Raw genomic sequence first — 12,855 nt, 5'->3', positions numbered from 1 at the left:
TGCATAAAGGCATGTTTGAAAAGAGCTTAAAACATCTAAGCCATATTTAGAAGATGACTGAAAATAAGGGAGTTTGACATAGCAGTGTTTCAGGAAAGAGACCGAGGCACTGTTTTGTTAATGCTGGGGATTAGCAACTTAATTAGCTCAATCTTTAATGCAGGAAATTACCTAGTGAAAATGAGACTAGTTAACATTTGCAAGGACTTAAAATATTTAAATCAGGAAAGGACAGATTTTCAATGACACTTACACACCTACTAGATAAACTTTTTTCTCTAGATGAATTTTTTTTTTAATACTTCTGCTATTTGATCCCAAAGGTTAAATGTGAGTTTATTTCCTATGGAGATGTTGTGACTGGGGACTTTTCTTCATCTCAGTGCCACATAAATGTGATCTCTAATTTCCTGATACTGTCATCTTGTTTGCTGTGTCAAGACTGTGTCAAGATGAAAATAGTGTAACTTTTCCTAGGTAACCCACATGTAGGCAACAGCAGTGATGTTGAATGTGGTTTTAGATCTGGGTGAGAAAATTTTGATTTCAGTTACCTAAATATCATTTTTTTGTCACAGTGATTTTATGGCTAGAAACCCCAGCCAGGTGGTCTCCAAAGCTTCACATGGTGAAGAAATAAACTTGAAAGACCTTGAATCAGTTGTATGTGGTAAGAACCACAAAATCATCTTTGGAGAGAGAATTTAGTCAAGTATTTCTCTGTAGAGATCACATACATTTGTGGGACAACATTGTTTCAAGGTTATACTTCTAAACAGGTGACCTGTGGGTTCCCTGACATAGCTAAAAAGTTATTGTCATTATAATGTGTCAGTTTCAGTGTCCCTTCAAATCAGACTTGTTACTGCCCTTCATAATAAACGGGCACAGAGTGGGGTTTTTTTGGCGTTCTTTGTTTCAGAGTGGGGTTTTTTGTACTGAATGTAATCAGAAATAAAAAGGTACTTTAAAAATATAATTTAAAACAAAATCCCAATATTTATACTGTTTATCAAAGGTAGTTGTTTGTAGTTAGGCCATCTCAATATCTTTGTTAGCTAAAAATGATTTCTTCTCACACAAAAAAAAGAAAAAAAAACAATAGAAGAGGCGGTCTTGAAATAGATTTCAATCAAATGTTAAAAGGTTAAAGCAGCTAAAAAAAAGGAAGAAAAAAGAAAGAAACATAAAAAGTATTCCCATTTAAGTTAAGTTATGCTTTATCTGGAACAACAACAACTGAAAAATTAAAATAGAAATATATTTTGTATGATTATGTTCCTTTAGGCTTACTTTCTTCTATCTGTACTCCTTTATGCAATGTGATTTTTTTACTGAATAATGGTTTTTCCTTCTTTTAGTGGCTGAGCAGTAAGAATGAAGTCTTGGAAATGGGACTCATTCCAACAGAACAACAGCAGTCTATTAAAAAAACCCTGTGGTTGTTGTTTACTCTTTTTTTTTGCTTTTCCAAGATAAAACCATGTGTCCCATAACCAGGCATTTCAGCTTTTGGATTATTTGGTTCAGTATTGTACACAAAACATTCACTGGTGCTTTAGTGGAGGACATATCTTACTAACCTGATGTTGTCTTCTCTGCCTCTGCTCTGCTCAGCCAGGGCAGGCTGTGAGTGCCTGCTTTGCTCACACATTTTGTCTCCACAGCTCAAGGGGGAGATGAGCCCAGCCTTTGAGGTGTTAAGATTTGGTTTTGATCCTTTGAACTCTAAGCATGGAGCTTTAGATGAAATCTGTAAATGTCTAACATATTTTTTCCTCCTCTAATTTTAGGCTCACTTTAACCTTGTCCTGTCCCATGGACTTGAAGAATTTTCCTATGGATGTACAGACATGTACAATGCAGCTCGAGAGCTGTGAGTGCTCAATTGCCTTATCTATCAAATAACAAGTGTTTACCCTAACATTCAGTAATTAGATTGTGTTTACATCATCACATTTGTGTTGTGAGACTCAATATTCCTGTTTTGTAAGGGAATTATGTTTATCACCATAATGTGAGGGTTGCCTGTTTCTGTGCTGTTCCTTCTCCCTTATCCTTCTCCCTCCTGGGTCACATCACCTTATCCATCAGAGGTGCATCACTTCCAGGGGTAAATACAGCAATTCTCCCTGTATTCTCCACCCTGTGTGGGAGAAATTACTACACCTCAGGAAAGTGAGAACAATTATTACACAGCCAGGGATTTTTGCTATGTCTGACTTTTGGGAAATGGAAGTGAAATACCTGAGAAGCAGAGTTCCTATTAGTGATTCCTAAGCTGGTGTGCTACACCCAGGCAAGGCATGGGCTGGGGAACAGCACACACCCCCATGCTGTGCCAGCACACACCTCAGCACTGAGCACTGCCTCCACCTGCCCAGGTAACAATCACACAAACCCAGCAGTGGCTCAGGCTCTGGCAGGTCCCAGTGATCATTCCCAGTATTCAGTGGGTACCAGCCTACCCTGATTTTTTTTATTTAGTGGAGAAATGATTTAGCTGTATGGCTATGAACTGTGGGCTGCCACCTGCCTTTCTGCCCACAGAATCTTAGACTGGTTTGGGCTAGCAAAGTGAGTTTTTGGTGACAAACCAGGGCAGTACTTCAGAATATAACAGCGTTTACTTCTTGCTTTTAATAATGTAATGGTGTAGTTACAGCAACCGACAACTAAGAGGAATTGTGCTGTTAATTGAACAGTTTGAAAATGTAACTGAGATAACACATTGCAATAAAAGACATGCTTCTAAGACATAAGAACATTTGCTCTTTTCTGGTCAGTTGCCATCTAATAAACTCTGATTCCTTTCTTGCAGTTGGCTACACCATGAATGATCTGATATTTGAGTGGTTAAGTGATGGACCTGTGCAAGTTGCAGAGGGTTTAACTTTGCCACAGTTTATTTTAAAAGAAGATAAAGAACTTGGTTATTGCACAAAGCATTACAACACTGGTGAGCATTATTCTATTTTTTCTATCAGTTGTTCCAATGGTATCTATTGTCAATTTGTAATGGAAAAATATGGGTAAAAAGAACAAAAAAAAATTACAATTGGATTCAGTCACACATTTTTAAATCTGAATAGAAAGAAATTTTCTCTCTGTTATTATTTTGAAAGATTTAATTTCAAAGTTCAATTTAATTTCATTTAAGTATTCTAATGTCCTTAAAATCATTGAAGTATTTAAAATATTAAAAAACTGATAAAAAATCTAATTGTTTTGATATTCTTAAAATGAAACATTAAAAAAACCTTACTCTTTAATCACTTTTAAAGTGCTGATTTTTCTGAACTTACTTTCTTTCTCCAGCATATCATATTTCCAGTGAGGAAAAATATTAAATTTTCACCAGCCTTTATGTGTAGTCTAATTTATGATATGTAGCATGTGAAAAGACAATATTTTCATTGCTGATCTGAATAGTGTACAGACATGGAATGCTGGGAAATTAGGTGTTTGTTTAATACTCTTAAGTTTTGTACTTTCATTTGCTGTTTAGGAGTCTATAATGTTGTGGTTTTTATCTTTAGTTTTACAGAGAAGAGGAAACTCTGTTAAAATTTTGATTTAGCTGCTTGGAGTTTATTTAATGGGGACAGCATTTATAGAACAGTTTTCTGGGTGCTTTCTGGGATTAAATATAATCCCTCTCATCTAAAATAGCTTTTTCATCATTTCAGCATAAGAGCTGATCTGGTTGCATCAAATGCATTTGTTTTAGTCTATGAAATAATACAATGTGAGATGTTCTGCCTCTGCCAAAAATAATATCACATTTATTTCTTATGAAAATTGTTTAGTTTAATTTTTATAAATGCAGCCTCTCATTTTGGAGCCCAAAGTACCAAGGAAGGAGAATTTTTTGATGGGCACCCCCACTGCTGTCTTCTCTGTAGTTTGCTCCTTCAGGTTTAGTGTGAAATTAAAATGTGGATAAAACTTATTGCTCAGCCTTCTCCTAAACTCACTGTCCAGGCTGTGCCACAAAAGTCTGGAGAGCCTGTGACAGGTGGTGCTACTCATGCCATTGCTGCCACAGGCGGCCACCACAGCCCTTCACCCTCCCCAGTCCCCTGGCCAGGAGCAGCCTCTGCCCAGGTGTCAGTGTCTGCCTTTCAGTCACAGCTCACTCATTACAGAACTTCTGGGCTGTCAGAGGATATTATTCAGCTTCCACTCCTTTCTTTGTCAAACAGCCTCTGCACTCCCCTTTGTGCTGACTCTTGCACCCCCCATTCAGCATTGTAGACCACCAGAAAAATATAGGGACAGCCACAAATAGGAGCAAACAGTCTAATTTCCCCTGAAAGGGTGAACGAGGAAAAAAGCATCTCTGTTCATTTTCCAACCAGCACAAAAGAGTTTGAAACCATTAGCATGACACTTTAGGAATGAGAGGCCTTCCTGCAGTCTGCCTGGAGTGAGTACCTAGCCTGGAATAATTCTGAGAGCAGCACAGGGTGATTGCATTAGTAGCTGATGAGTTGTTGCAGCTCAGGGCTCTGCATCTCCTGCTGCACAGCTGCTTCCCTGTCAGGCACCCCAAAACCTCTGTCCCCCAGGGCTGCTGTGCAGCAGCTATCACTTGTTTGCAGAATCTCTCACCTCCCATGAGAGATGGGGTTAGGCTTCCTGGAGTCAGACTTTTAGCAAAATTCAAAGTAGACTTTGAGTTGATTCTGCTGTGAGACATAATTGACAGACAGAGGCAAGTGACATTGGCAGAATGAGGAGTGTGATCTACCCTAGGACTAAGGGTAGCAGTTTACAATTTGTCTGTTCAAACACGATTGCTTAATCTCATGCCTCTAAAAGACCAAAATGCTGTCCCCTTTTAATACTTAGAATTATATTTGACTAAAATAAAAGCTCAGTGAATTTTGAGAAAAGAAGCATTGCGTTATATTTTCTGGAGGTGAAACAATTGTGCTAATATTCATTTTCTCAGTTAATATGAAGAATTGGGCACAGTATACTTCAGTACTCCCATGCTTCACCCAAGCTGGTGTGCAACAAGTGGCTGACTAGTGTTTGTGTATCAGGATCTCCTTACAGTATTAGGTTAGGAAACAGGCCACACATCTAACTCATGTTCAGCAAACAAGATAACAATGTGCAAAAAGCATTTATGAAAGTAATTTCATGTTCTAGGAAAGTTTACATGCATTGAAGTCAAGTTTCATTTGGAGCGTCAGATGGGATACTATTTAATCCAGATGTACATTCCTAGCCTGCTGATTGTCATTTTATCCTGGGTTTCTTTCTGGATCAACATGGATGCTGCTCCAGCCAGAGTTGCACTGGGCATCACTACAGTTTTGACAATGACCACACAAAGCTCAGGATCAAGAGCTTCCCTCCCAAAAGTAAGGAAATAATTTTGTACCATGAATTTGCTCTTAATAAGAAATGTTTGTGCTACTCTTTTAAATTTCAGGAAGATCTGTGTGAATATACATCTGATAAGGATACGTGAGAAAGTGGTAACAGTGTGATGTTAAATTTGCAGTACCCTTCCTGGCATTTGAATTAAGGAATGTTTCTGCTGTTTTGGTGGATGGCTGAATGGTGCAGCAGTATGAATTTTTAATGAGTTTCTACTAGTTTTGACACTTATTTTTGAGTGTTTAGAAAACAGGTTTTCTGAGGTATTTAGATAACTTACTGGATTTCTTTCCGACTGGAGACTTTAAAAACACTGGACTGTTAGACTGTCATATACCTTGATGTTTCTAGATATGGCACTTAGACCAATGAATATATAAATATATTCCCCAGAAATGTACATATAAAATACATGTTTGTAACATATGTGCAACTAAAAGATTTCTTTGGTGAACCTTTTTAGTATGGAACTGCTGGTGTCTTTGTTTCACAGCAGAATTTGTCCATATTCCACTCATTCAGTGTCAGCTGAACACCTTCATCCTATCTATGCACAAAAATATCTTCTAATTCAAATTTTGTGGTCTTTTTAATCCTGGACAGATGCTGTAGATGAATTTACAGATTACAGACTGGATTCTCTCTTTAGTCAGGCTGACAGCTCTTTTTAGCATAGGCACAGCCCAAATACTTCTGATAACAGCATTCCCAGCCAAATTTAATGTGCAAGGTTTTATACAATTTTCTGGAAGGGATTTCAGAGGAAGGAAAGTTTGCAATAGTCTAAGGAGTTATGAGATACACTCCCTGAAGAGTCCTTTTCCAGCAGTCCAGCATCAAAGGGACTGAGATCAGAGTATCAATGAAAAGCACAAATTTTGAGTGTTTGTGTAGATCATGATCCATTCCAAGGAAGAAGGCTGTATATTTTGGTGCTTCACCCTCAGTATCACATTTGGTCTCATTCCAAATATGCAAGTGTTCAAGTAGAGGAAAACTTCAAAAATATAGGACAACTCCAAAAAGTGCATGGATTGTCTTACTCCTGTTAGTAATGAGAAGGTATCACTTAAAAATCTGGTGAGTACATTTAGTTCCCTTATTCACTTGGAGAGATGCATAATTTTCCATGCAAACTGAAAGCCTTTCATATATTAACTCAGAATTTCAAATTGAAAATTTATTAAACATTTCTTCAGACAATTCTGTCATATTACCAGTGAAGATTCTGAAAAGAATTTCTGAAAAGACAATCTTGGCAAGAAGCATATAGGCTCTTTAAATAGCAAGTTTGGAGTCACTGAAAACTGTGTCTAGATGACACAACATGAATCCATGTGAAATATTCCAAGTGTCTTATAAATTGCCTGGCTTGAGAATCACCGTAGTGGAGATTCCCACCCACATTTCCTACTTGGCAAACAAGTCCTGAAAAAAGGCTCTGCAGTGTTGGTGTGCCCCAAATGCTTTAGAAGGTGTTTTCATCATAGGCCTTTGATCCAGCTGAATGTTTTCCCTTTTGCATTCTGTTGTGTTTGAGTAGAAAAGTATTGGCTGAGTGGAACAATGGGAAGATGCAAAATATGTTGACCATGATATGTTGATTACTGGAGAGATTCTTCTCTAGCCTCAGGATTAAATACATTTATCTCATCAGGTGTCAGAGAATGGTGGTGGTCTGCCCATACTCCATCTTCTCCTATTCTGCTGTGTTCCTTTGCCAGAAAACAGGCACTAAGAAAAGTATCTCACCAGAAAGCCCAGTACAACTCATTTCAGTCAGGCTGTTGCATTTTTTCTGTGTAATTCAGCTGAGCTCTATTTTATAGCTTCGATCTCTATATGTTAGTTAATCCTTGTGGGGGCTTTTGAAGGTGTGTCACTTGACTTAAAAATGTGATTTTAAGTAAATGCCAGCGTTCCAGCCAGCTGACTCCCACCTTGGATGATTCAGGTGCTTGGAGAAACATGGGCACCATTCAGGTCCTGAATCACCACTACCTGATTCCTTAGACATAGAAACAAGATTTTCTTGCTATTGTTGTTCCAGGCATTTAGCTATTTTAAAACCCCATCTGTAACTTAATATCAAAATATGATTTATTAATAAAATCTGTCCAGCTGAAATGCACTTAGAAAGAAAAATATGAAAATAATTGAATCAAATCACTGTCAGATCTGAAGCCTCAAAATCCTTGTTTGAAAATAATGGTTTTCTAAGCCCTGTCTACATATTGCCAAGACAGAGGAAGTTAGGCTGCCAATGAAACATCCATTTAAAAGTTGTTCCTAGCATGAATGTCTAACAGAATAAGATATTTCAGGAGGGTTATTTTTGCAAAAATACTGAAAAACACAGATGGAACTTTGCTTTGTGAAAGCAGCCTAGTATTGAATACGATATAACTTCCCCATCCTTCTTTGTGTCCTGTTCTTATTCATATAGATTTATGCAATTTAACTTTAATTTACCCAGTTTCATGCCAAGGGTTTCTTTCCATTCTTCTCTATTTTAATAGAGCTTTACCACAGAAAACAACAAAGTATCACAACTTGCCAGCTTTAAAAGCAATAATTTCTTCACCTAAGAAAGACAAAGAAAAATTGTGATAAGATTCCTAGGGTTTTTGTCTGTTTCCAAGTCACTATCTAAATAACTAAAATGTTACTGTTTAGAAGCAATTACCTATGTATTGTTCTCAACCCTGGTGTAAGATAACACAACCATATTCTGTTTGCTTAAAATTGCTCTTTTCCATATTAATAATTAACATTCATTTCCATACACTGATTTCATAATAGTAGGTCATGGCCACACAGACATTAGGCATTCAGCTGTTGAAAATTAAACATAAGATTGAGATTGCTGAAAAGAAAAGAAAGGAAAATGAAAGGAAATGAAAGAATGAAATTAATTCAATCTGAAGCTTATAATTGCTGCATATAAGAGAATTATCTAGAATGTACTCTTCTAAATGAAATATATTTCTTTGGTAAATTTTGTAGTATTTCTGTGGAATTACTATATTTGGAGTATTTTGTAATGCTGTCTAAGAATATGGGGTGAAATTCCAAGAAATATTCACCATGGAGCCAATCACTTTTAAAGTGATGAAATTATTTTGTGTATGTTACAGAGAACTTGTGAGGTGTCCGGCATCTGTTATTATTATTATTTTTGTTATTATTATGTTACCTGAATTGCCCTGTGTTAGAGGGTGGTAAAGAACTCATCCAGAAAGCTGGGATGGAATTCTCTACTTCCAGTTTGACTAATCCATCACTGGGATGCCCAAGAATGGTGACCCAAAATAGCAGGATTTCTATGATCAGTTCCTCTTCCCACATGTCCATATGTATAAGTATTACCCACATCTCATACTCTTATGCCTGAATTCCCTGGTCACATCATCCCTTTCCACTTAGGAACTCCATCTGGGTAATGTTTGTGCACCCAGCTGCACTAGTGCCTCGTGCCGATCAGCCAGCTGAGCAGAAATCCTGGGTGCCAGCTGGGCAATCACTGTGACCACACAGCCACAGGGAAATCTCCAGGTAACCCTGAGCTCCCTGTGTGAGTCCTGGGCATGAGCCAGGGACATCCCTTGCACCTGGGCTGTGCTGGGCTTTGCCTCTGCAGAGGAGCTCCAGGGTGCACCAGTTGTGAACCTGATGTGAGCGACTGTACATCCAGGCAGGGCCCAGCACGTGCTTGTCCTCTGGAAGCACCAATCCCATGGACCCAGAGGGCAACCTGTATCCATCAAAATAGGGACTGAGGATTGTCTGGGCACCACAATGGACACCAGGACATCTATCTTTACTTACAGTCCCAGATGTGTATAAGCTGGGGGAGTAAAGCAGGGGGGATTCAAGGGCCTGTAGTGCAGAATTTTTAAGAAGTGTTACAAAACAGTTGTTTTCTTCAGAGCTTTGAAGCACCATTTTCTTGCTATTCTTTTTACTTGTAAATGGCTCTCCTGTTGAATCAACAGAATAAAAAGTTTGAAAGGATTTTCAAAAGAGGCATTTGAAAGAATAATGGGTTCTCTGCTGTGCCAGTTGTGTATTTTTCAGACTGCTTTCTTCTTAAAACACTTACATAAACCAAACCTTAGCAACAACAGTCCAAGAAAATGAGTTACTTTTAATGCCATAAAGCAAAACATTTCAGGATATTTTAAGTCAAGTGATGGCAACTGTATTTTACACAGTCGCATAGCATTCATATTGTGTAGCTTTAATGCACAGGGCTTAATTAATGCATTTTCTGTCCCCAGGGAACAATCTGTGCAGAAAAAAAGGCTCATTCAAAGCTCACCAAAACTTCTGGGAGTCCTTTCACTCACTTCATTTTGCTTTAAATCACTCCATATATTACCAAATGCAATAAAAGCATAGGTACAGAGACTTGCAAAACCAAAGCCAAAGAAGTCTATCCCCTTTGGCAGCAAATGACTGTTTTTATGTGTCATCCACTATCCCCCAGATATTTGGAGACTTTTACAGATTCTTTGACTTCTGGCAGGCCAGTCATCTTTCTTTTTTTGACTGTCAGAAGCTATCAAGTAAAGAAGATACAAGAATATGGCACTTTTGATTGTTTGGTTGTTTTTTTTTTTTAATTAAGGTTAAAATGATACCATAATAAGAGGAAAAAAAAAAAAAAAAAAAAAAAAGAGGAGCAATACCAATAAGGACAAAGGAATAGATGCTATTATCAGTGATGATTTTGTTCTGTGTACATTTGCTTTCATAGGAAGTAGGGTACCAAAGGTGATCACTTACTGTTTCATTAGCAAAGCATAGAGATGATACATTCTGGTGCAGCATTATGGTAAAAAAAACAACAGTGAAGTAACTTGGAAGGGAAGCAATTTCTTGACAAATTGCTTTTAGTCTAGTCTCCGGATCTGAAGAGGAAATATGGAAGTAATTTGGCAATCATGAGATTTGTTAATTGCCACTTGGATTATGTGGGTGTCTGTGCGTTTTACACACTGCTTAAGTGATTAAGACAACCCTACTGTTATAAGCTGTTTACAAATTCCTGCTGGAGACCTAATGGTCCTAAACCTTGGTACTTTAATGTGTCTGGTCTACATCACATATTTATGTATCCTGATAGTGTTACTGTAAACAAGCTTCCAGTTTAAAAAAAATTGTTTAGAACCCTTGAGTATTTTATTGGTTGTCAGTTTTCTAAAAGAGTGAAAGAACGCATCCTGTCCAAACTCTTGGGCAGTCAGGCTGCATTGTCAGGTAGCCATGAGGAGCTACTCTTCAGTCATGTGCCTACATGGAAATGTTTTAAGATGCAGTCATTTTATTAATTTCCAGCATTCTTATATAGCTGTCTTTTCTGTTCACATTGTAGTTTTGACATACAGCATATATTCCTTCTTTTACTAATATTAAGAGATCTTGAAACCCACTTCAACTCTTTTTTTGGGGAGGAGTGGGGGCTGACAAAGATAAGTACAACTAATTTTTGTATTGAGACAATATTTCAATATCTGTTGGTGTATTCCACACAGTATTTGAATCTGGATATAGAAATCTGTTCTACTCTGTATGATGAAGGAAGTCATGTTGACTGAACCTAATTTTCAACAAAAAAGTTCTGAAAGTAAGAAAAAGCTTTTAAGTAAGTGGACATTTGTTTCCATACTGTGACTTATTGAAACAATTAAATGGGTACAAACTGATTGGAACTAAATATAGACTTTTGTGTGTAAGTAAAAGTCCTACAAAATGCTAGAAAAAAAATATTCCTTACAAATAGTTTATAAGTACCTAATCATAGCTTATCGTTCAGGAAAGGTGTTTTCTGGTTCTGCTCTACAGATTTGCATGTCATTTCTTTATTCTTACTTCATCTCTCTTTAAGTATGCATTCTCAATTGCGGTTTTGAAGCAGGATATTAATGTGTGTGTGCTTGAGGGCAGGAGGTTGTTGGAATGGCAGTGGGAGATGTGGTGCATGCATCGGATGATACATGGAGTACCCGGGAGAACTTTCCAGTCTCTTAAAGTATTAATAGCACTGTGGCCATGTTAGTGCCAGCTTGAAAATACATCCTTGGCCCCACTTAAAAGAATCTGTGGTGCCCAGAAACTTCTCTGCTACTTCCAGGTACAGCAGCTGATCTTGTTAAAGACACCTTGTTTTCTTGAAAATTTTGCACCTTTGAGACCTAGGTAGATACTTACAGAGCTAGCCTGTGCAGTTACAACTTCACTGGGAGCAGAAATCTCAATTAAAATTATGTTGGATGATCTTTGCCACAGTTATATATGCTGTGATCATGCATTCATAATAGGAAGAATTCTTTTTCTTCCATTCCACAACTGTTTCTAGTTCTATAAAACTTAAGTCTTCAGTATTCTGCATAGGTAAGAAGACAAAACCCGGCAGAATCCATGCTACTTGTGAGAAAAGCAGCAGGAAGAATGATATAAAAGTTAAAACACAGTACCTAAATCTGATGCTAGAAATTGTCACATTATTCTGTTCAGTTTGACTGCAGGTATGTGGTACCCTGGACAGTCTTTGGGTCTTACAATGGTTATGTGTGGGTTCTGGAATTTCCCTCTGTCCTTCATTCTGTGCAAAGCTGACTGATGAGATATGACTGCTATGTTGTCTGATTAAAACCAATACACTAGGATCTATAGCAGTTTCTACTCTATGGAAGTGAAAAATGAGTAAATCAGTCACCTTTTCCACTGTACTCATCTAAACTTCAAAGTTTACTTTTCTGTATAGTGAAGACGATGGTATTTACTGTACAACAAAAGCAGTAGTTGCTGTCATGTGTGACAGCTAAAAATATGCAATAAGATGTGTCTGAATACCTCTGGGATGTAGTTTGAGTACTCCTGGCACTTCCTCAGCAGGTTTTATAATGCATTCATCTGGGAGGGCTGGCATTCAGCAGAGCCTATTTTGAGCATCAAAGAAGGGTTGAAGTTATTGTGCACACCAGTCTGCTGATTGTTTCATAACCCTGGCACGATACTGGAGCCTTCAGCTTCATTGTCACACCCTTCAGGACTTTCTGGTGGCTTTTAGTGTCTCTCTGAGGAGTCCCTTCTGCCTCTCTTTCGCAGACATAAACACTGCAAACCCTCTCTGAAGCAGTGACCTACTCTATTGTGGCTCATGCATTTCAAGTAATTGCAAGACTTGACTCTATTAGATCATTTAGAACTATTACTTATGAATATATTCTGTTAATATTTCATTTTAAATAATGTTGATGGGACCCCCTGGAGTCTGTGAAAACCATTTTCATTTGTAGTTTACCTCAAGGCTGCTGCCTTCCAGTCTGAATATCAGTGCTCACTGCACATGGCTGCTGAAGCAGCTGGGCCATTGACATCTTACTGTGAAAAGTTGTCTTTGAGTGACAATGGAACCATTTGAATTCTGTTACTTGAATGACAGGTCTGTCTTTT

At 37.8% G+C, this 12,855-nt stretch overlaps 1 protein-coding gene across 6 annotated transcripts in view; it reads left to right on the top strand.

Annotated features, from left to right (window-relative positions):
- Positions 1 to 12,855, top strand: part of GLRA2 (glycine receptor alpha 2) — a 121,156-nt gene that overhangs the window by 43,352 nt on the left and 64,949 nt on the right. For 5 of the 6 annotated variants that reach the window (XM_036384203.2, XM_036384241.2, XM_036384196.2 and 2 more), the window contains exons 5-7: positions 1,794 to 1,876; positions 2,822 to 2,959; positions 5,161 to 5,375. In XM_036384203.2, the coding sequence (XP_036240096.1) occupies positions 1,794 to 1,876; positions 2,822 to 2,959; positions 5,161 to 5,375 (436 nt within the window). The remainder of the gene's footprint in view (positions 1 to 1,793; positions 1,877 to 2,821; positions 2,960 to 5,160; positions 5,376 to 12,855) is intronic. The other variant, XM_036384232.2, reaches the window with a different exon arrangement.

Source organism: Molothrus ater, chromosome 2, assembly GCF_012460135.2.
Source record: "Molothrus ater isolate BHLD 08-10-18 breed brown headed cowbird chromosome 2, BPBGC_Mater_1.1, whole genome shotgun sequence".
In the NCBI taxonomy this organism is placed as follows: Eukaryota; Metazoa; Chordata; class Aves; order Passeriformes; family Icteridae; genus Molothrus; species Molothrus ater.
This window is presented reverse-complemented; position numbering and strand designations above follow the sequence as displayed.